Source organism: Eptatretus burgeri, chromosome 17 (genome assembly GCF_056783735.1).
Source record: "Eptatretus burgeri isolate ZD-2024b chromosome 17, Ebu_testis_v1, whole genome shotgun sequence".
NCBI classification, from domain to species: Eukaryota; Metazoa; Chordata; class Myxini; order Myxiniformes; family Myxinidae; genus Eptatretus; species Eptatretus burgeri.
Window position 1 is genome coordinate 6,881,976 of NC_140977.1, and position 21,282 is coordinate 6,903,257.

The 21,282-nt window shown below is 45.6% G+C and overlaps 1 protein-coding gene and 1 long non-coding RNA gene across 3 annotated transcripts in view; one reads left to right on the forward strand and one right to left on the reverse strand.

Moving 5' to 3' along the window:
- The window catches only part of LOC147009184 (uncharacterized), a 106,274-nt gene that overhangs the window by 266 nt on the left and 84,726 nt on the right, over window positions 1-21,282 (forward strand). For both annotated transcript variants that reach the window (XR_015053094.1, XM_085863360.1), the window contains exons 2-5: window positions 2,770-2,871; window positions 2,960-3,016; window positions 15,906-16,007; window positions 16,098-16,154. Coding sequence is in view for 1 of the 2 variants with exons in the window: in XM_085863360.1 (XP_085719486.1) it covers window positions 2,770-2,871; window positions 2,960-3,016; window positions 15,906-16,007; window positions 16,098-16,154 (318 nt within the window). In the remaining variant the exon portion in view is untranslated. The remainder of the gene's footprint in view (window positions 1-2,769; window positions 2,872-2,959; window positions 3,017-15,905; window positions 16,008-16,097; window positions 16,155-21,282) is intronic.
- LOC147009185 (uncharacterized) overlaps window positions 5,297-21,282 on the reverse strand; it is a 64,513-nt gene continuing 48,527 nt past the window's right edge. The window contains exons 3-4 of the long non-coding RNA XR_015053095.1: window positions 17,872-17,945; window positions 5,297-6,239 (exon numbers count right to left, since the gene is read on the reverse strand). This is a non-coding gene — a long non-coding RNA (uncharacterized LOC147009185). The remainder of the gene's footprint in view (window positions 6,240-17,871; window positions 17,946-21,282) is intronic.

Consider the following 21,282-nt stretch of genomic DNA (forward strand, 5'->3'; position numbering starts at 1 on the left):
TCAGTGCGCTGGCAGGATGGCCTAGGCCCGGGAGCAGGCGCGAGTTTAGTTTATTTTCACCACTCGAACAACAACAACACTGTAGTTGCTGTTGAATTCTAAGCAGCCTGCAGATGGTGATCCGTTTCTGTGTCTTGTCCGACTCCAAGGGGCTCGAAGAGCCTCAAACCAGGCCCGAGTCAGGGACACCTTGTTGTTTATTCGGCCCATGTCTGTACTCCAACCATATCTCTGGCCTGTGCTATCCGTGAAGCGACACAGCACGGAGATTTATTGATGCCTGTACTGTATTCCCGAGTGTGGAGTTTCATTGAGTTTTGATTTGTTAACACATCGTTCAATCAGAGTCCACCTGTGTGTAAGTAGGGAATTTGTAAAGCTGCACACCTGGACTAATCTGAAGAAGTTACCACGTGCTGACGGGAGGATAACCTCATTGTGTAAACTTGGAAATGAACTTTTACTTACGAACAACACAGTGAACAATGTCACTTTTCCTCTCATAACAATGTTTGGATCTTGCTGCACGTGCAAACAGCTGTTCTCCACTTCCATCACATTTAGAACCAGAAGGGCACTTGGTGGAGCGCACACCTCCACCAGATCTAGTAACTCCCCGAGCCCCACCCCTCTCTCTTTTTGGTCTCATCCTTGCTCTGAACCTCCTGTTACTGTGCAGCACTCTCCTCCCACACCTCCCTCCCCTCCCGTTACAGTGTAGAACTCTCCTCCCACACCTCCCTCCCCTCCCGTAACAGTGTAGAACTCTCCTCCCACACCTCCCTCCCTCTCCCGTAACAGTGTAGAACTCTCATCCCACACCTCCCTCCCCTCCCGTTGCAGTGTAGAACTCTCCTCCCACACCTCCCTCCCCTCCCGTTACAGTGCAGCACTCTCCTCCCACACCTCCCTCCCCTCCTGTTACAGTTTAGAACTCTCCTCCCACACCTCCCTCCCTTTCCCGTTACAGTGCAGCTCTCGCCTTTCTTTTTCTTTCTTTTCCTTTCTCTCTTTCCCCTCTCTATTTTCCCCTCTCTATTTTCCCCTCTATTTTCCCGTCTCTATTTTCCCGTCTCTATTTTCCCGTCTCTATTTTCCCCTCTCTATTTTCCCCTCTCTATTTTCCCCTCTCTATTTTCCCCTCTTTATTTTCCCCTCTCTATTTTCCCCTCTCTATTTTCCCCTCTATTTTCCCCTCTCTATTTTCCCCTCTCTATTTTCCCCTCTCTATTTTCCCGTCTCTATTTTCCCGTCTCTATTTTCCCCTCTCTATTTTCCCCTCTCTATTTTCCCCTCTCTATTTTCCCCTCTCTATTTTCCCCTCTCTATTTTCCCCTCTATTATTTCCCCTCTATTATTTCCCCTCTCTTATTTCCCCTCTATTATTTTCCCTCTATTATTTTCTCGATCTCTCTCTCTCTCTCCCTTCCCCACCATTAGTATTTCCCTCTGTGAAGCGATGGATGGTATTTGCTGGCACAATAATTATTGGCAGTGTACCCACCCTCTGTGTGGGTCGAGTTTGCACATGAATAGCTCAAAAACCTATTGTCTGTGTTTTCTAAAAAGACTGCAGACGTTTGTATGATGTGTATCAAAAAGGTTCTAGATGGTCGAAACTCTAAATAAAAGGGTACGTTCCAATAGTAGTTTGGGTCAAAACTCCAAAGGATATAATCTCAAAAGGATGTTAATGTCAAAGAGGTCTGAAGTGTCTAAAAAGGTCGAAGTAGTCTCAAGGCTCAAAAGTGCCAAATGGTCAAGCGTCCAATCAGTGTAAAAGGGGTTTAATGCTGTCTCGCATGTCTAAAGGAAATCAAGAGTGGGTGATAAGGTCAAAGGGGTCTATAGGGAGTCAAGGGACTTCAGGGGTATAAAGGTATAAAGGTTCTAGGAGTCTGAAAAGGGGTCTAGATGGTATAAAGGACAGACTGAGTATGAAAGACTTTTCTCTCCTCATAAACAGTTGTGCATCACTCCACCAAGCTTGATAGTTATGATCACCACATGGCAAGAATATGCAAGAGCACGATGTTTGTTGGCCCCTGAGCCCCTGGGGTGGGGTCAAAAGGTGAAATAAAAAAGGCAATGACGGGCACATTTCTAAACATCTTTGTCATGTCACGTTGGACATGCAATCAACATTGGGGACTCATGAAATATGTAACGATTTTTGGATTTCACCCCTGATTCATGCCCCAGGGGGTGGGGACTTATGGTCACAGGAGTCAAAACAGAAATATTTTAACCCTTTGAACTCTGAGCTCCTTGGATTTTCAGCTTCCCTATCCTGGGCTCCCTGTCGAAAAATCCAGCCAATCGGGTGCATGGACGTTTGAAGAGTGGCCGGTAAACCCACCGCTCGGGTCTACGGAGGTTAAGGCGTGGCTGGTAAACCCGCTGCTCAGCTTTATGGAGGTTTGAATAGTGGCCGGTAAACCCGCCATTCGGTTGTATGGTGGTTTGAATCACGGCTAGTAAAACGGATCCTTGGTTTCAAAGGGTTAAACGGAAAATATGACATCAATCTTGGTGGAATGTTTTCCCATCTTTCAACCTTGCTTTCGGTGGGAAGCGTGGGGATTTACGATGGCGTGCCATCAACCTCGCTCTCGTGTTTTCTTGTTTTATGTCGTGTTGAGTGAAGGAATGATCCCTGGGAGTGCAAATGAGTTGAAGGAAAGATTTGTTTTCATGGAGAATGTGTGTGATATCTGGTTTAGCAAATTTGTACTCAGTTATGGATTGAAGAGTTTTGTTCTTTTTCAGGAATGCAAAGATGAATCGGTCTCAAGATTCTCCAGATGTTGCTGTGAAGGAACCAAGACCATCGACTCCGTCAATGAAAATCTCCTTATGGAATTGTCTCAAGTAAATATGTAACATTGAATCGTTTTTTTGGATGCATCTTCCTCACAAAGTGTGTAACAAATTGACTTTTCAATCCTTTTCTCCTTAGGAAAAAATACAGAAGATTTAAAACGATGTGGAAACATGGTGCTGCCAGACATTCCATGTAAGTAATGGAAAAAATATCCCTTCAGGATGTCATGACATGAAACGCACAAACATGTAAAATGATATTCCTTTTCGCGAGAAGGATTAAACCTCACCCCATCGCATCTCAATCACATTTTACTCATTTATTGTTTTCTGTGCCATAGATGAGGGGTTGTGGGGTTGGAGTACCTCAACGTGCTAACACTCTCCTCTGACCTGTCTCGCCTGGATTGGAATCTGGACCGAGATATTGTTGCGAATTCGCGCCGCCGGCGTGCGATCGGCCGCTCGACTCGAATGGCGGCCGCCTCGCCCACCGGACGGACAATTCTGTCGTGACCCTCCGGGAACTATCTCCCGGAGCCAGTCACGGGTGGGCCTTTCGACCTCACCACGATCGTGCCAATCGGCCACCCGCGTAGGATAGGGTTGTTCGCCAAACTCGACCTACCTAAGTACCCACGCAGATGGTAAACCGGGCGATCGTACCTCGCCACAGGTCGACTCCGGACACGAACCGCTTAAGCGGTCCGTTCCGTGCTATCGGGAAAACCAAGCGGTGTTATCGTCGGCCTCGACGGTTCCGATTAATTATCGGGCGTATTAAGCCCACTACGAACCCTTTACGTGAAGCAAGATGGAGATTCAAACGAAGGAAAGGACGCAGCGAAACGGGGAACAATTCAACATAATGCACTTTATTTACACGACACACGGAGAGCACAGATATACAGCCATACAGTCAGAATGCACATACTGTATATCAATTTAAAACAAAAACAACAATGCAGAGCTACGACCGAATACGCGAACACACGGCAACACATACAGTTTTACTTCACAAGACACGGCGCCACAAGATCCATACAAAAACCCCGAAAAGAAAAAGGTGACTTCCCTTTTGGGCCGTCGAGTCCCTCTCCGACGTCCGTCGACGTGGTCCCGCCTGGCCGCGACTCCATGCCCTAGCATGGTAGGCGAGGCCTCTCCGGCATGCCTCGCGCCGGCACGTGTTGGCCGCTCGACGCCGCAGACGGAGTTTCGGCACTATCCCAGCGCGGATAGAAGAAGGGGAGGGGAAACGTGGATGCCCGAGGTCGGGAGGGGGGAATGGTGGACGCTCCTTCCCGCCAGCGGGGTCTTGGAACCGCACCACAGCAGACCAGGCCAGCGGCCACCAGGAGGAGAAGAGGACGAGCGAGCCGGAAGACAGGAAGAGGGCAAGAGCAACCACAAAACCGCTCCGCCCGTGTCCGACTTTTTATATCCCGGTGCTCCGCCCTGTTGCTCCGCCCTGTTCTTTGCTCCACCCCCCCTTCGAGGCACTTCGAGAAAGGTCTCGAAGAGGGGCGTTCCTCCTTCCTGGCCGCGTCACACGCGCATCCACCAATCGGGCGCCAGCAGCCCCACCCCGCTTCTCCTCCCTCACAACAAGCGCGGAGAAGAATGGCGCGAAAACAGGCGGGAAAAGCCCACCGAGCGTCCTTGTTTGGTTTTTGTTTGAAATAAAAGATAGAAAAAGAAAAACGACTGACTCAAAGCATCGCAGCCCGAAGGAATCACATTAATTCCCTCTAAACAATGGGTTTGGGGCTAACTACACATGTACTTAAGAGATACCTCACCGACGGGACCTGGAGGGTGGTTTGCAAATTTCCACAGCCGTAACAATATTAACGGTCATCCTGGTGCTTTACATGAAGAGTGATAGATCAATGAGTGCCTTTTTAATTTTTCTATTTTTTTTGTGAACAAAGTCGAGGCTCGTGAAAGAGCTGGAATATATAACAGGTCATGACCAAACAGAATAAAAGGAACAGTAAAAAGTAGGAGAGTCTAACAGCAGGGTTGAGGGACAAAATAGAGAGAGACCGGTGTGGGGAGGAATGGTTGGTTCGGAGGGCGCACGTGGTGAAGATGGATACAGTCGCAAACTCTAAGGAAGGGAAAACTGGAAACTTGGAGAGAGATGGGCTTAGGGCACATGAATGGAGGAGGAAAGAGCATGGGTTTGGATGGGGGGGGGGTGAATCTGAGATGGTGGTGAACAGCTTGACATCAAATCATAACTTTGAAAAGCAAGGGAAAACATTTAACAACAAAATAATTATTACACTATTTTAAAGTTTTCTTCAAAACTGAACTGCACAATGCATCATCAGGTACATTTGTCAAGTTACAATCAGCAGGTGCATGACATCACTCCAAAAAAAAAACAAAAAAAAGAAACATCCATAAGCACTTTGCACCAACAAGTGGCCTCGTGAAAATGACCAGCCCAAAGTTCTCCTGAAGATGCAACAAGCACTTCAAACTGATATGAGGGTGCTTCGTGTTCGCGCCACTAGGCCTCGAGATGGATCTTGAGTTGAATCCACCACGACTCTGACCATCAGTCTGAGTGAATCATCTTCCACCCATCACAAACCTCGCTTCCTCTGCATTGTCTGCCACTGTATCTTCCTCTTCATCAGATTCTCCAAATTCTTCACCTACCTTTTCCTCACATTGCTCTCCAGCCTTCTTACTCTTTTTCGCCAAGTGATCAGCTGCCTTTTTTGCTTTCAACTTTGCTCGATTTGCACGTTTACGTGCCGTGCGCTGGAGGCCTCTCACGATTCTTTTCCAAACTCTCTTGGAATTCCTGGTCTTTTCTTGTCTTTTCGGCCTGACGATCCAGATAGTCCTGTTGCACATCCTCTCGCCAGTGGATGTGATGATAAACATGGAACTGTCCACTCCCAGCATCTGCACTCGAACCCATGATATCTCTCACAAACTCCGGGCGAGGTTTTGGAGTCCATTCCTTCATTCGTTCAGGAATGACATATCGTCACTCTGAGAACGAAAAGCTGGAGGACCACTTGTTTTTTAGTTTGTGTATTTACTTCTTAGGGAGAGAGCAAGGGTGATGAGGTTTGTTGGGTGAACGATGAACAGATCTCGAGAGCACATTCACTAGCCAGGCCCACATGTGCAGCCAATGTCCATGTACCCCTCGATCCCAAATGATTCCTGGAATTGAGTGCAGTACTGTCTTTGAAATTCCCGTTTCGATGAAACCTTAAACTGTTTCACCAACCCATTTGAGCACTTCCCTCTTGATGCTTGTATCCCAAAGTGAAAAATGAAAAACGTGATTTAAATGATACTCACATCCTCTTCTCAATGGCACGCATTTCTTGGCCTCGTTGTGCAGATACTTAGTCGGGTAGTGGTCAAGTTCGGTTGTTGTCTGTCTGGATATTGACAACACATAAAGAACCTGTGATGGTTGTGCACAGAGAGGCCTGAAGAGAGCATCGTGCACATCTCGGGTGAATAAAAGCAAATACAGTGGTGCCCCCAGAATCCGAATTTAATTTGTTCCAAGAGGCTGTTCGGATTCCAAAAAGTTCGGATTCCAAAACTATTTTCCCAAAAAGAAATAATGGAAAGTGAATTCATCCGTTCCTGGACCCCAAGAAAACACACTTTCAAGACACTTTCAACTGAAATTTCCCATGTTTAAGGTAAAATAAGATGTGTAAATGACCTTTTCTGGGTCATGAATCTTTTTCCAAGTCTGGGGGATGAGCAGGAGCGTTGTCGCTTCTTCCATCAATGTGGATGCAGCTCCGACCTATCAGTGGCCATTGGGATCCAAAACGAAAACTGTTCAGCCTGGTGGAGGTATGTAATTAACCATGAAGCACCAAATGGTGTTTTATATCCCAGTACACTCTGTGGAGACACAAACGTGCCGTTTTCACCGCACGGTTCCACGCGAGAGAATCAGGAGGTGAAGCTATTGGGTGACTCAGCATGACGTCACTACCATGCTCGCGAAAAAAACGTTGAGTTCGTTCAAGCCGATTCGTCAGAGGGTTCATTGAATGAGTTCGCTTCACGATGGGTTTTCGCGCTTTTATCGCTTCTTTATTTTTCAGACTCCTACACACGGTCAATTTCGGCAGCTCGAACATGGCAGCGAGATCAGACACACGCGTACCGCTCTCATGCTTAGCGATAAGTTCTTTCTTCAATTGTCATTCTCACGGACTTCCTCTTATTCCTATTTGCTTCACTGCTCTTCTTGGGTGCCATGGTGAATGCACAAGGGTGATAATTGAAAAAAAATGCACAAATCAAGGTGAAAACACGAGGTAAAGTCGCGATCGACACGAGAGATGCTTTCACGAGTACTTCTACCGACAAACTGAATGAACAAAGCGCGAAGATGCGGGTGGAACAGGCGGGGGAGACGCACGTGAACAAACATGAACACCACGTTGTGTTCGGTTTTCGAAAATGTGTTCGGTTTTTAGGGCAAAATTTTCTCAAAAATTGTTTGGATTCCAATTTGTTCACACAATGGGGGCGTTCGGATTCTGGGGTCACCACGGTATAGTGGAGCAGATAACAAGATCAATCGTTCAAATGATGATACAAGCATGAAACTTGGCAGGAATATTTATTTTACGTCACTTTATGAGAAAAAAGTGCTTGCCACTTGAAATTCCAACATGGCCACCATTTTCCAAGATGGCCACCAGACGACCACCCAAAATAAGAACAGATAACAATAACAATCGTTCAAAGAATGATACAAGCATGAAATTTGGCATAAATATTTATTTTAGGTCACTTTATGAGATACAACTGCAACCCACTTAAAATTCAATATGGTGGCCATTTTCCAAGATGGCCACCATGTTTTTCTGCACTGCAATGTTCATTGTTCTGATTAGGTCTGACAAGAGCAACTGCATAGTGGGGTACAACTTAGTCCGTAACAATAGCATTTGCACTTTCCACTACATTGTGTCTTGCATCCACATTTCGTTAACTCCTGGCAGCTTTTAGCTGTGGGAGCAAGGGTAGTCCAGAAGTCCTTCCACGAGTCATCTTCTTTGAACCAACCCCACTCGGACGGACACTGAGCTTCTGGCTGGCGGACTATTGTCTGGCTCCAAATGTGTCCTGCTTGATATGCAGCTCGCTTGGCATGTTCTGTGAGTGCTCCTTATGTTGGTGGAATTAAATCATATGACCTTTGCTTTCGTGCAAAGAGAGCAAGCCGTGCCTCATTCACTGACGCAACTGAACTTGATCCGTCATACATCAGGACCACGAATTTCTCCAGGATTTCTAGATCAGATTCCTCAATCTTCGATGGGCATTGACTGAGTTTCGTGCAGATTACTGACGCTTCATCACATACATTCCATGTCTGCCATGCTGTCTTTTTCCCTTTGCCATTGAAAGCTGATACAACATCACAACCGGTGAAGGCATGGAAGAAAAGCATCCCACTAGTTTTCTCTGGTCCTATGGCAGACATAATTTCGTGGATAGGGATCCATCTCCTGTGCTCCCCTTTGCCAAATGCAACCCACATTTTTTCAAGACCTGTTGCGGCAAGAGAAGGCAAAAGGGATATGGCAATAACTACAATGTCCATGTCATTAGCTTCAATCATCAGAGACTTGTATTCCTCGGTGGCTGCATGCCGAACATGTCAGAATATTTGTGCGTCTGCTTCTTCATGGGTACATGGGGCCACTTCCTCTTGGTTAACGCTGGTGTCACTGGTGGTGGTGATGGCATTTTCTCCTTTCGTCATGATAAATGGATTTCCCGTTGTCATTTCAGACACTTTTTCGGCAAGGAAAGGGAATAGCTCTGTTTTGTTGGTGCTATCTCTGAGGAAGCTCTTCCAATTCGAGGGAGTTTTACTTGTCGCTGTTACTCTCCTTCTGACGGCCTTTCCTCGTTGAGATCTTGCCTCTGACTTCTGGCTAGACTGATGATGCACATCAAAGATGATGTTGGTTGTCTTGTATTTCGTGCTGTAGTACTCGACTTTAGGAAGAATATCCTTTCTGGCATACTCTTCAAATGTCTTTGGTGTTCGTGGTGCTACGATATGTACCAGCGCAGCTCCATCTACAATGAGTATGTCAGATTCTGCCTTTGTCTCTGGAAGCGTCACTTTGGCTTATTGTACATCCACGAAATCTGATTTCGTACATGTGTAGTTTCCCCTTGTTACTGAGTGAGGCCGGAAAAGACTGGTTTTCATGTTTGAAGAACTCTTACAGATCACACTGTCTGTTTTGGCAGGAGATGAAGAGGCGGGAAAACAAATGGCAGTCTTCCTTCAGTAACTTTGTCTCGGATTTGCTTGCAGACATTGGCTCATTTTTGAAGAAGGTTATCCTGTTCTTTTTGATAGGCTGGTAGAAGGAGCAGTCATTCTCACATTGTAGATAAGCCATGAAGGAATTGATCTTTTCTTTCCCTCTCTCGTGATGCGTCGCAATTAGCTGAGCAGCGGAAGGATCCGCGATGTCCTTGGTGTCGAGCGTAAGATCTCCTGACTCCTCTTCAAAGGGATTACCCATTTCCTTCATTACCAATGTGAGCTGTTTGACTTTCTCAAAGAATTCTCTCTGAACTGTCGCTGTTTGTTCATGGTGACATTAACCTTTCCTCTGTGTCCTTCTGACAGAGGCAACATTTCCTCCAGTTTGTTTGTGGTTTTGATTTTGCTCGAGTATCCATAATTTGTGACTAGCAATTTGTGCAAGGTCGAGGGTTTATCGTTTTACCACCTTGCCTTCGTGCACTTTGATGTATGGGATACAGCTGGGTTCATGCGTTTGCCCTCCACCTAGCCCGATCGTTCATCCAATGCCATTTAAATCCCGTGCGATCTGTACACCATCCGAATAACTATATGTAAAACCCCCGTTATCCTTGGCTCGGCTCTCCCGCGCTGGCACATCCTGTCGGTTCAGGTGTGGCTATCTAACATCTGAGGGGTTCATTAGATAGCATTTGGGATACTAAACCCACAGTTTAGCTGATATTGAACCCCATGCTGAGTTGCACAGCAGTGTATGACACCAGTGTGCCCTGGTAGTGCATGACATACACTCTCTTTTTTGTGTTTAGTCAATATTGGCTGGTGTCCACCACCATTGATGGTTACAATGTGTCAGAGTCCGAAAGATCCTTGTGGTTTTATTTCGGAGTTTTCCATCTCCTAATGAGCTTCATCTGCCCAGAGCTGTCTGGTTTTCAGCCGCCAGAGATTCGCCTTTCCCACCACCACTATTTGTGGAAACACCCCCACCATGAGAAGGCTGGAGTTGGAGCTTGACTGCCACAGGCTTTGTTTTGCTTGCCATTTTGGGGCAATTCGTAGGCAAAGAGAGCTCATGCTCTTTGCCACCCCGGCATTAGCAGTCCTTCGGAGGGGAAATAACTATTTTGAGCAATTGAAATACAAGCTCTGTTCAAGATCTCCAACAATTCTAACCGTCCCCGTCTATAACGCAATGAGAACCAATTTACTTGTAATTAAAGCCTGCAAAATAGTTGTCATTTGACTTCTTTATTGTTACGTAAGTCCTAAAATTGATTTATTGGTTCATGAAATCGATCAATACACTGAAGAATCAGCTTTCGCAAGGACAAAAACCTACAAATCGACATCAAGATGAAATAAATCCAACATCTCTGGCAATTTTTATGGTTTGAAGTTGTTTTTTTCATACCCTGGTGGCCATTTTGGAAAAAAATGGCCACCATGATGAAAATCCACGTGGCAAGCACTTTTTTCTTGCTGTGACCCTTAAAGAATGTTCGTACCAAATTTCATACTTTTATCGCCATCTGAACGATTCTGCCAAAAAAATCACTTATTTGCTCTGCTAACATATATATATATATATATATATATATATATATATATATATATATATATATATATATATATATATATATATATATATATATATATATATATATACATACATACATACACACTGGCGATACCCGGGCACATGCATGGGATAGCAGTACAACATAGCTGGTAGCAGACGACAGACCGTACATGGGGAATGACAAAAATACGCATTGTGCAAAATGCAAGTGGTACTATGGAATGCCAAGACTTCCCAAACATTGTTGGCATGTCCGCTAAGTGCCACAGCAATTTCATAGGGATCGTGTGACGGCGAGCCGAGTTTTTAGTGTGCAAGCTTGGTATTATAATAGACATGTTCCATATTTATCTCCCTTACCTTCCCCTCCATTCGTGCCTGCTCGTCTTTTACCTTATTCAGTTCGTCCCTTTCCTGCCCTATTTTTTTTTTGTATACCTTGTCGAGGCTTGTGTGAGAGCTAACACACAACGCACAGCAAGGGGGCATGAGACAAGAGGGGCGGGAGTGGGAGGGACAAAACAGTGGGAAACAGACATATTTGGAGATCTGTGGAAGGGAGAGGGATGGGACGGGGAACATGGGGAATTAGAAGATGGACATTACAGGGACTTTCAGGAAGGAAAGCAGGGATTTTGAAGGAGGTGGGCTTTGGTGGATTATCGGGGGTAGAAAAGATCGAGGTTTTGGATGGGGGATGATAAGAGGTGGTGGTGATGAACTTTATGGTGATAAGAGGTGGTGATCCATAATATGCAGGGTAACAACTGCTTTGTGCAATGTTATCTCCGTGTGTGTGTGTGTGTGTGTGTGTGTGTCAGTGTTTCATTGTGTCTCAACTCCAAAATGATGAAACCGAGCAGCCTGTAACTTTGCATACATACTAAGGGACCTCCACGGAAGTGCAAGAGTGAAAATCGTGTGTTTGGGTTAATTAATACGCTTACTTTGAAGATAATTAATGGCCTTATTTAATTATATCCTTTATCAGACGCATCCTTGGCCCCCTCGCTCTTTGGGGTCTGAGGGCGTCTCCTGAGTAACCTCTCTGGTGTCGCCAAGTTTGAAGCCGCCATGTTTATTGGTCTGCTCAACCATGCCTTGACTTGGAACAGGCCACGGTGATTTCTCAACGATAAAGTTTATTTTTCACTTTCCTCACTCATATCGAATGTCTGTTCATCATGGCAATGAATCGTTGTGTTCATCGCTTTTGTAAGTACTATAGTTTTCAAATTCAGAGCTTGGAGCGATTTCATGCATGAAATGATACGATTTTCCACGATCTACCCCCAAGGACTAATTAAAGGATGTCATCATCGAAATATTATTTCGGTTTTTAGGATCGGATATCGTCCGGACTGAAGTGTCAAAATCTGATAATTTATAGAAATAACGAGTCTTAAAACTAAGCCGATGTACCCATTTACTTTAAGCAAGCAAGGCTATGTTCCCTCCTCCATACATACACAAAAATGTGCAATTTCCAAACCATTAACTTGTCTTTTTCTACTGTTTGGAGAATTATATTGAGGAACAAAAAATTTAGGAACGTGTCAAAATTAACCAACTTCATTGAGTGATATGATTCAATGCATTCACTGCCCCATGCCTTGTGCCCCCAGAGGGTTTGCTTATCCATGGCGTCTGACAGATCTGTGTCTATTTTCGGGGGTTTCATGGGGTGCTTTACTGGGAATCAAAGGAAATCTGGTGAAAAACGGACATTTTATAATGAGGTTATAACGTTTACGAGCACCCCGAACTGATGTAGCGTGTGACGTGTGTTCAGACGAGCAGGCACCATGGATATTCTGCAATATTTATTTCACGGGCGATTGAACTTTGCGATGCCTCCAGGGTTGTTTTTCATTGTGCAGAAACTCTTTTGTTGATAAAGTCGTTATTTGAATGAATTCATTTTATTTCCTTAACTGCTGCGTGTGCGGTGAAGACCGGCTTTAAAGTAAAAGGGATCCTGCATAATATGCAGCCACAGCCTGGCCAACCGTTCCTCATCAACCATTTAATTGGAGTGCTTGTATGAGTGCTTAAGCCACTTGCATAGTGCCCTACAGTCGACAGTGGTACCACGCTACGTCATTCTGAGCGAATTGTTCATTCACTGCGAACGCTTTTGCCGCACCACGTCGTTCAGAGCGAGTGGTTTGCGCCCCGTCACCCTGAGTGAGTGGTTTGTGCCCCGTCACCCTGAGTGAGTGGTTCGTGCCCCGTCACCCTGAGTGAGTGGTTTGTGCCCCGTCACCCTGAGTGAGTGGTTCGTGCCCCGTCACCCTGAGTGAGTGGTTCGTGCCCCGTCACCCTGAGTGAGTGGTTCGTTCCCCGTCACCCTGAGTGAGTGGTTCGTGCCCCGTCACCCTGAGTGAGTGGTTCGTGCCCCGTCACCCTGAGTGAGTGGTTCGTGCCCCGTCACCCTGAGTGAGTGGTTCGTGCCCCGTCACCCTGAGTGAGTTGTGAAATAACACCTGATTTCCGAGCCGTTTGCCATATTAACATGTTCTCTAAATTTCCGAGCCAAATTATTTTTCCACACGTTACACACAGTTGTTTATAAAGATTAATGTTTGTGAACAAATCCCCAAAACGTTTAAATAAATGCAACGTTGTTTTTCGGTGAAAGCTACTCATGGTTCTTGGGTTGTGGACAGTACATGCTGTTGTCGGTCAACCTGGCGATTCCCGAAAAATTGTCAATATCGGACGTGCGTGCGTGCGTGCGTGTGTTATATAAAGCATAACATTATATCTGTGAACTCCCATACGCCCACCCCTCTCTCTTTATACGATCCTTGCTCTACCCCCTCCCATTCAGTGCAGCACCCTCCTCCCACACCTCTCTCACTTTCCCCTTCCCCCTCTCTCTATTTATCTGTCTCTGTCTTAAGACAGATCCAGACAGGGGTTTCTCTCCAGACATGTCCGAGCGGTGTTTGTCTCCGGACAGCTTGGCTCCAGATGTGTCCGGCCGGTGTTTGTTTCCGGACACGTCCATGTGGTGTTTGTCTCTGGACGAGAGTTTATCTCCAGAAGTGTCCAGATGGGAGTTTGTCTCCAGACAGTTTGACTCCTGATGTGTCCGGGCAGTGTTTATCTCCGAACGTGTCCCGGAGGTATTTATGTCTGGGCGGTGTTTGTCTACGGGCAGCTTGGCTCTGGACGCACCTGGATGGGAGTTTGTCTCCAGACCATGTTGAAAGTATGACTGGTGGACAATGGATTTCAGATGTTATTTTGTTCCCATCTTCACTGTTATGCTGTTTAGAATCATTTTGATGAAACAGTATGAATCATAATTAACGCTCCACCACACGTCTGCCTTCCCTTCCTCTCACCTCACAGTTTTCCCTTCCCCTTCCCATCCTTACTCCCACACACCTCTCTCCTTTCCCCTCCACCTCTCTCCTTTCCCCTCCACCTCTCTCCTTTACCCTCCACCTCTCTCCTTTACCCTCCACCTCTCTCCTTTACCCTCCACCTCTCTCCTTTACCCTCCACCTCTCTCCTTTACCCTCCACCTCTCTCCTTTACCCTCCACCTCTTCACTCTCCCCCCTCTCTCCACCACCCTCCTGCATCTTCCTCTCCCTCTCACGTTTGTGTGGTGTGCGTCTGAAACGTTCTAGATGGTCTAAAGGGTACGTTCCAATCGTAGTTAGGGTCTAAACTCTAAAGGGTGTAATCTCAAAAGGATGTAAATTTCGAAGCGGTCTAAAGATATCTGAAGTGTTTAAAAATGTTGAAGTGGTCTCAAGGGTCAAAAGTGTGAAATGGTGAAGGGTCCAATCAGTCTAAAAGGGGTTTAAGGCTGTCTCGCATGTCAAAAGGGCATGAAGAATGGGTGATAAGGTCAAATGGGTCTCAAGGGAGTCAAGGGACTTCAGGGGGGCATAAAGGTCTGAAGGTTCTCGGAGTCTGAAAAGGGATCGAGATGGTGTGAAGAACAGACGGTGGATGAAGGACTTCTCTCTCCTCATAAACAGTTGTGCATAATGCCACCAAACTTGATAGTTATGATCACCACATGGCAAGAATCTGCAAGAGCACGATCATTTTTGGCCCCTGAGCCCTTGAGTTGGGGTCAAAAGATGAAATTACAAAAAATGCAATTACGGACACATTTCTAGTCATCTTCGTAATGTAACGTTGTGAATGCAATCAACATTGGCGACTCATGAAATGTGTCACAATTTTTGGATTTGACCCCTGGTTCATACCCCAGGCGGTGGGGACTTAGGGTCACAGAAGTCAAAACAGAAACATTTTAACCCTTTGAACCTTGAGCTCCTTGGATTTTCGGCTTCCACATCCAGGGCTCCCGGGAGAAAATTCCGGCCACTCGGTTGCATGGACGTTTGAAGGCGCGGCTGGTAAACCCACTGCTTGGGTTTGTGGAGATTTGAAGAGTGTCCGGTATGCCCGCCACTCGGCTTTATGGAGGTTTGAATCGTGGCCGGTATACCCGCCACTCGGCTTTCTGGAGGTTTGAATAGTGGCCGGTATACCCTCCACTCAGCTGTATGGAGGTTTGAATCACAGCTGGTGGACCAGCCGCTCGGCTATATGGAGGTTTGAATCACGACTGGTAAAACGGCACTCAGCTGTGTGGAGGTTTGAATTGTGGCCGGTATACCCACCACTCGGCTGCATGGAGGTTTGAATCACAGCTGGTGAACCAGCCGCTCGGCTGTATGGAGGTTTGAATCACGGCTGGTAAAACGGCACTCAGCTGTGTGGAGGTTTGAATCGTGGCCGGTATACCCACCACTCGGCTGCATGGAGGTTTGAATAGTGGCTGGTAAACCTGCCGCTTGGTTGTATGGAGGTTTGAATCGTGGCCGGTATACCCGCCAATCGGCTCTATGGAGGTTTGAATCAGGGGTGGTAAAACGGCTCCTCGGTTTCAAAGAGTTAAACGGAAAATTTGACATCAATCTTGGTGGAATGTTTTCCCATCTTTCATCCTTGCTTTCGGTGGGAAGCGTGGGGATTTACGATGGCGTGCCATCAACCTCGCTCTCGTGTTTTCTTGTTTTATGTCGTGTTGAGTGAAGGAATGATCCATTGGAGTGCAAATGAGTTGAAGGAAAGATTTGTTTTCATGGAGAATGTGTGTGATATCTGGTTGAGCAAATTTGTACTCGGTTATGGATTGAAGAGTTTTGTTCTTTTTCAGGAATGCAAAGATGAATCGGTCTCAAGATTCTCCAGATGTTGCTGTGAAGGAACCAAGACCATCGACTCCATCAATGAAAGTCTGCCTGTGGAATAGTCTCAAGTAAATACGTTACATTGAAACTCGTTTTTTTGGATGCATCTTCCTCACAAAGTGTGTAACAAATTGACTTTTCAATCCTTTTCTCCTTAGGAAAAAATACAGAAGATTTAAAACGATGTTGAAACGTGGTGCTGCCGGACATTCCACGTAAGTAATGGAAAAAATATCCCTTCAGGATGTCATGACGTGAAACGCACAAACATGTAAAATGACATTCCTTTTCGAGAGAAGCATTGATCCTCACCCCAACACATCTCAATCACATTTTACTCATTTATTGTTTTCTGTACCATAGATTATGGGTTGTGGGGTTGGAGTACCTCGACGTGCTCGCACTCTCCTCTGACCTGTCTCGCCTGGATTGGAATCTGGACCCAGATATTAACGGTCATCCTGGTACTTTACATGAAGAGTGATAGATCAATGAGTGCTTTTTAATTTTTTTCATTTTTTTTGTGAACAAATTCGAGGCTCGTGAAAGAGCTGGAATATATAACAGGTCATGACCAAACAGAATAAAAGGAACAGTAAAAAGAGGAGAGTCTAACAGCAGGGTTGAGGGACAAAATAGAGAGAGACTTCGGTGTGGGGAGGAATGGTTGGTTCGGAGGGCGCACGTGGTGAAGATGGAGACAGACGCAAACTCTAAGGAAGGGAAAACTGGAAACTTGGAGAGAGATGGGCTTAGGGCAGATGAATGGAGGAAGAAAAAGCATGTGTTTGGATGGGGGGGGGTGAATCTGAGATGGTGGTGAACAGCTTGACATCAAATCGTACCTTTGAAAAGCAAGGGAAAACATTTAACAACAAAATAATTATTACACTATTTTAAAGTTTTCTTCGAAACTGAACTGCACAATGCATCATCAGGTACATTTGTCAAGTTACAATCAGCAGGTGCATGACATCACTCCAAAAAAAAAACAAAAAAAAAAAACATCTATAAGCACTTTGCACCAACAAGTGGCCTCGTGAAAATGACCAGCCCAAAGTTCTCCTGAAGATGCAACAAGCACTTCAAAATGATCTGAGGGTGCTTCATGTTCGCGCCACGAGGCCTCGAGATGGATCTTGAGTTGAATCCACCACGACTCTGACCATCAGTCTGAGTGAATCATCTTCCACCCATCACAAACCTCGCTTCCTCTGCATTGTCTGCCACTGTCTCTTCCTCTTCATCAGATTCTCCAAATTCTTCCCCGTCCTTTTCCTCACATTGCTCTCCAGCCTTCTTACTCTTTTTCGCCAAGTGATCAGCTGCCTTTTTTGCTTTCAACTTTGCTCGCTTTGCACGTTTACGTGCCGTGCGCTGGAGGCATCTCACGATTCTTTTCCAAACTCTCTTGGAATTCCTGGTCTTTTATTGTCTTTTCGGCCTGACGATCCAGATAGTTCTGTTGCACATCCTCTCGCCAGTGGATGTGACGATAAACATGGAACTATCCACTCTCAGCATCTGCACTCGAACCCATGATATCTCTCACAAACTCCGGGCGAGGTTTTGGAGTCCATTCCTTCATTCGTTCTGGGATGACAAATCGTCACTATGAGAACGAAAAGCTGGAGGACCACTTGTTTTTTAGTTTGTGTATTTACTTCTTAGGGAGAGAGCAAGGGTGATGAGGTTTGTTGGGTGAACGATGAACAGATCTCGAGAGCACATTCTCTAACCTGGCCCACATGTGCAGCCAATGTCCATGTACCCCTCGATCCCAAATGATGCCTGGAATTGAGTGCAGTACTGTCTTTGAAATTCCTGTTTTGATGAAACCTTAAACTGTTCCACCAACCCATTTGAGCACTTCCCTCTTGATGCTTGGATCCCAAAGTGAAAAATGAAAAACGTGATTTCAATGATACTCACATCCTCTTCTCAATTTCTTGGCCTCGTTGTGCAGATACTTAGTCGGGTCGTGGTCAAGTTCGGTTGTTGTCTGTCTGGATATTGACAACACATAAAGAACCTGTGATTGTTGTGCACAGAGAGGCCTGAAGAGAGCATCGTGCACATCTCGGGCGAATAAAAGCATACACAGTATATGGGAGCAGATAACAAGATCAATCGTTCAAATGATGATACAAGCATGAAACTTGGCAGGAATATTTATTTTATGTCACTTTATGAGAAAAAAAAGTGCTTGCCACTTGAATTTCCAACATGGCCGCAATTTTCCAAGATGGCAACCAGACGACCACCCAAAATAAGAACAGATAACAATAACAATCGTTCAAAGAATGATACAAGCATGAAATTTGGCAGAAATATTTATTTTAGGTCACTTTATGAGATACAACTGCAACCCACTTAAAATTCAATATGGTGGCCATTTTCCAAGATGGCCACCATGTTTTTCTGCCCTGCAATGTTTATTGTTCTGATTAGGTCTGACAAGAGCAACTGCATAGTGGGGTACAACTTGGTCCGTAACAATAGCATTTGCACCTTCCACTCCATTGTGTCTTGCATCCACATTTCGTGAACTCCTGGCAGCTTTTAGCTGTGGGAGCAAGGGCAGTCCAGAAGACCTTCCACGAGTCATCTTCTTTGAACCAACCCCACTCGGACGGACACTGAGCTTCTGGCTGGCGGACTATTGTCTGGCTCCAAATGTGTCCTGCTTGATATGCAGCTCGCTTGGCATGTTCTGTGAGTGCTCCTTGTGTTGGTGGAATTGAATCATATGACCTCTGCTTTCGTGCAAAGAGAGCAAGCCGCGCCTCATTCACTGACGCAACTGAACTTGATCCGTCATTCATCAGCACCACATATTTCTCCAGGATTTCTAGATCAGATTCCTCAATCTTCGATGGGCATTGACTGAGTTTCGTGAAGATTACTGACGCTTCATCACATACATTCCATGTCTGCCATGCTGTCTTTTTCCCTTTGCCATTGAAAGCTGATACAACATCACAACTGGTGAAGGCATGGAAGAAAAGCATCCCACTCGTTTTCTCTGGTCCTATGGCAGACATAATTTCGTGGATAGGGATCCATCTCCTGTGCTCCCCTTTGCCAAATGCAACCCACATTTTTTTCAAGACCTGTTGCGGCAAGAGAAGGCAAAAGGGATATGGCAATAACTACAATGTCCGTGTCATTAGCTTCAATCATCAGAGACTTGTATCCCTCGGCGGCTGCATGCCGAACATGTCAGAATATTTGTGTGTCTGCTTCTTCATGGGTACATGGGGCCACTTCCTCTTGGTTAATGCTGGTGTCACTGGTGGTGGTGATGGCATTTTCTCCTTTCGTCATGATAAATGGATTGCCCGTTGTCATTTCAGACACTTTGTCGGCAAGGAAATGGGATAGCTCTGTTTTGTTGGTGCTATCTCTGAGGAAGCTCTTCCAATTCGAGGGAGTTTTACTTGTCGTTGTTACTCTCCTTCTGACGGATTTTCCTCGTTGAGATCTTGCCTCTGACTTCAGTCTGGACTGATGATACACATCAAAGATGATGTCAGTACTCTTGTATCTCGTGCTGTAGTACTCGACTTTAGGAAGAATATCCTTTCTGGCATACTCTTCAAATGTCTTTGGTGTTCGTGGTGCTACGATATGTACCAGCGCAGCTCCATCTACAATGAGTACGTCACATTCTGGCTTTGTCTCTGGAAGCGTCACTTTGGCTTGTTGTACATCCACGAAATCTGATTTCGTACATGTGTAGTTTCCCCTTGTTACTGAGTGAGGCTGGAAAAGACTGGTTTTCATCTTTGAAGAACTCTTACAGATCACACTGTCTGTTTTGGCAGGAGGTGAGGAAAGAGGTGGGAAAACAAATGGCAGTCTTCCTTCAGTAACTTTGTCTCGGATTTGCTTGCAGACATTGGCTCATTTTTGAAGAAGTTTATCCTGTTCTTTTTGATAGGCTGGTAGAAGGAGCAGTCATTCTCACATTGTGGATTAGCCATGAAGGAATTGATCTTTTCTTTCCCTCTCTCGTGATGCGTCGCAATTAGCTGAGCAGCGGAAGGATCCGCGATGTCCTTGGTGTCGAGCGTAAGATCTCCTGACTCCTCTTCAAAGGGATTACCCATTTCCTCCATTACCAATGTGAGCTGTTTGACTTTCTCAAAGAATGCCCTCTGAACTGTCGCTGTTTGTTCATGGTGACATTAACTTTTCCTCTGTGTCCTTCTGACAGAGGCAACATTTCCTCCAGTTTGTTTGTGGTTTTGATTTTGCTCGAGTATCCATAATTTGTGACTAGCAATGTGAAGGTCGAGGGTTTATCCTTTTACCACCTTGCCTTCGTGCACTTTGATGTGTGGGATACAGCTGGGTTCATGCGTTTGCCCTCCACCTAGCCCGATCGTTCATCCAATGCCATTTAAATCCCGTGCGATCTGCACACCATCCGAATAACTATATGTAAAACCCCCGTTATCCTTGGCTCGGCTCTCCCGCGCTGGCACATCCTGTCGGTTCAGTTGCGGCTATCTAACATCTGAGGGGTTCATTAGATAGCATTTGCGATACTAAACCCACAGTTTATCTGATATTGAACCCCATGCTGAGTTGCACAGCAGTGTATGACACCAGTGTGCCCTGGTAGTGCATGACATACACTCTCTTTTTGTGTTTTGTCGATATTGGCTGGTGTCTACCACCATTGATGGTTACAATGTGTCAGGGTCTTATAGATCCTTGTGGTTTTATTTCGGAGTTTTCCATCTCCTCATGAGCTTCATCTGCCCAGAGCTGTCTGGTTTTTCAGGCGCCAGAGATTCGCCTTTCGCACCACCACTATTTGTGGAAACACCCCCACCACTAGAAGGCTCGAGTTGGAGCTTTACTGCCAGAGGCTTTGTTTCGCTTGCCATTTTGGGCATTTCGTAGGCAAAGAGAGCTCATGCTCTTTGCCACCCTGGCAATGGCAGTCCTTTGGAGGGGAAATAACTATTTTGAGCAATTGAAATACAAGCTCTGTTCAAGATCTCCAACAATTCTAACCGTCCCCGTCTATAACGCGATGACAACCAATTTACTTGAATTCGAAGCCTGCACAATAGTTGTCATTTGACTTCTTTATTGTTACGTAAGTCCTAAAATTGATTTATTGGTTCATGAAATCGATCAATACACTGAAGAATCAGCTTTAGCAAGGACAAAAATCTATAGATCGACATCGAGATGAAATAAATCTGACATCTCTGGCGATTTTTATGGTTTAAAGTTGTTTTTTTCATACCCTGGTGGCCATCTTGGAAAAAAATGGCCGCCATGATGAAAATCCACGTGGCCAGCACTTTTTTCTTGCAGAGTGAC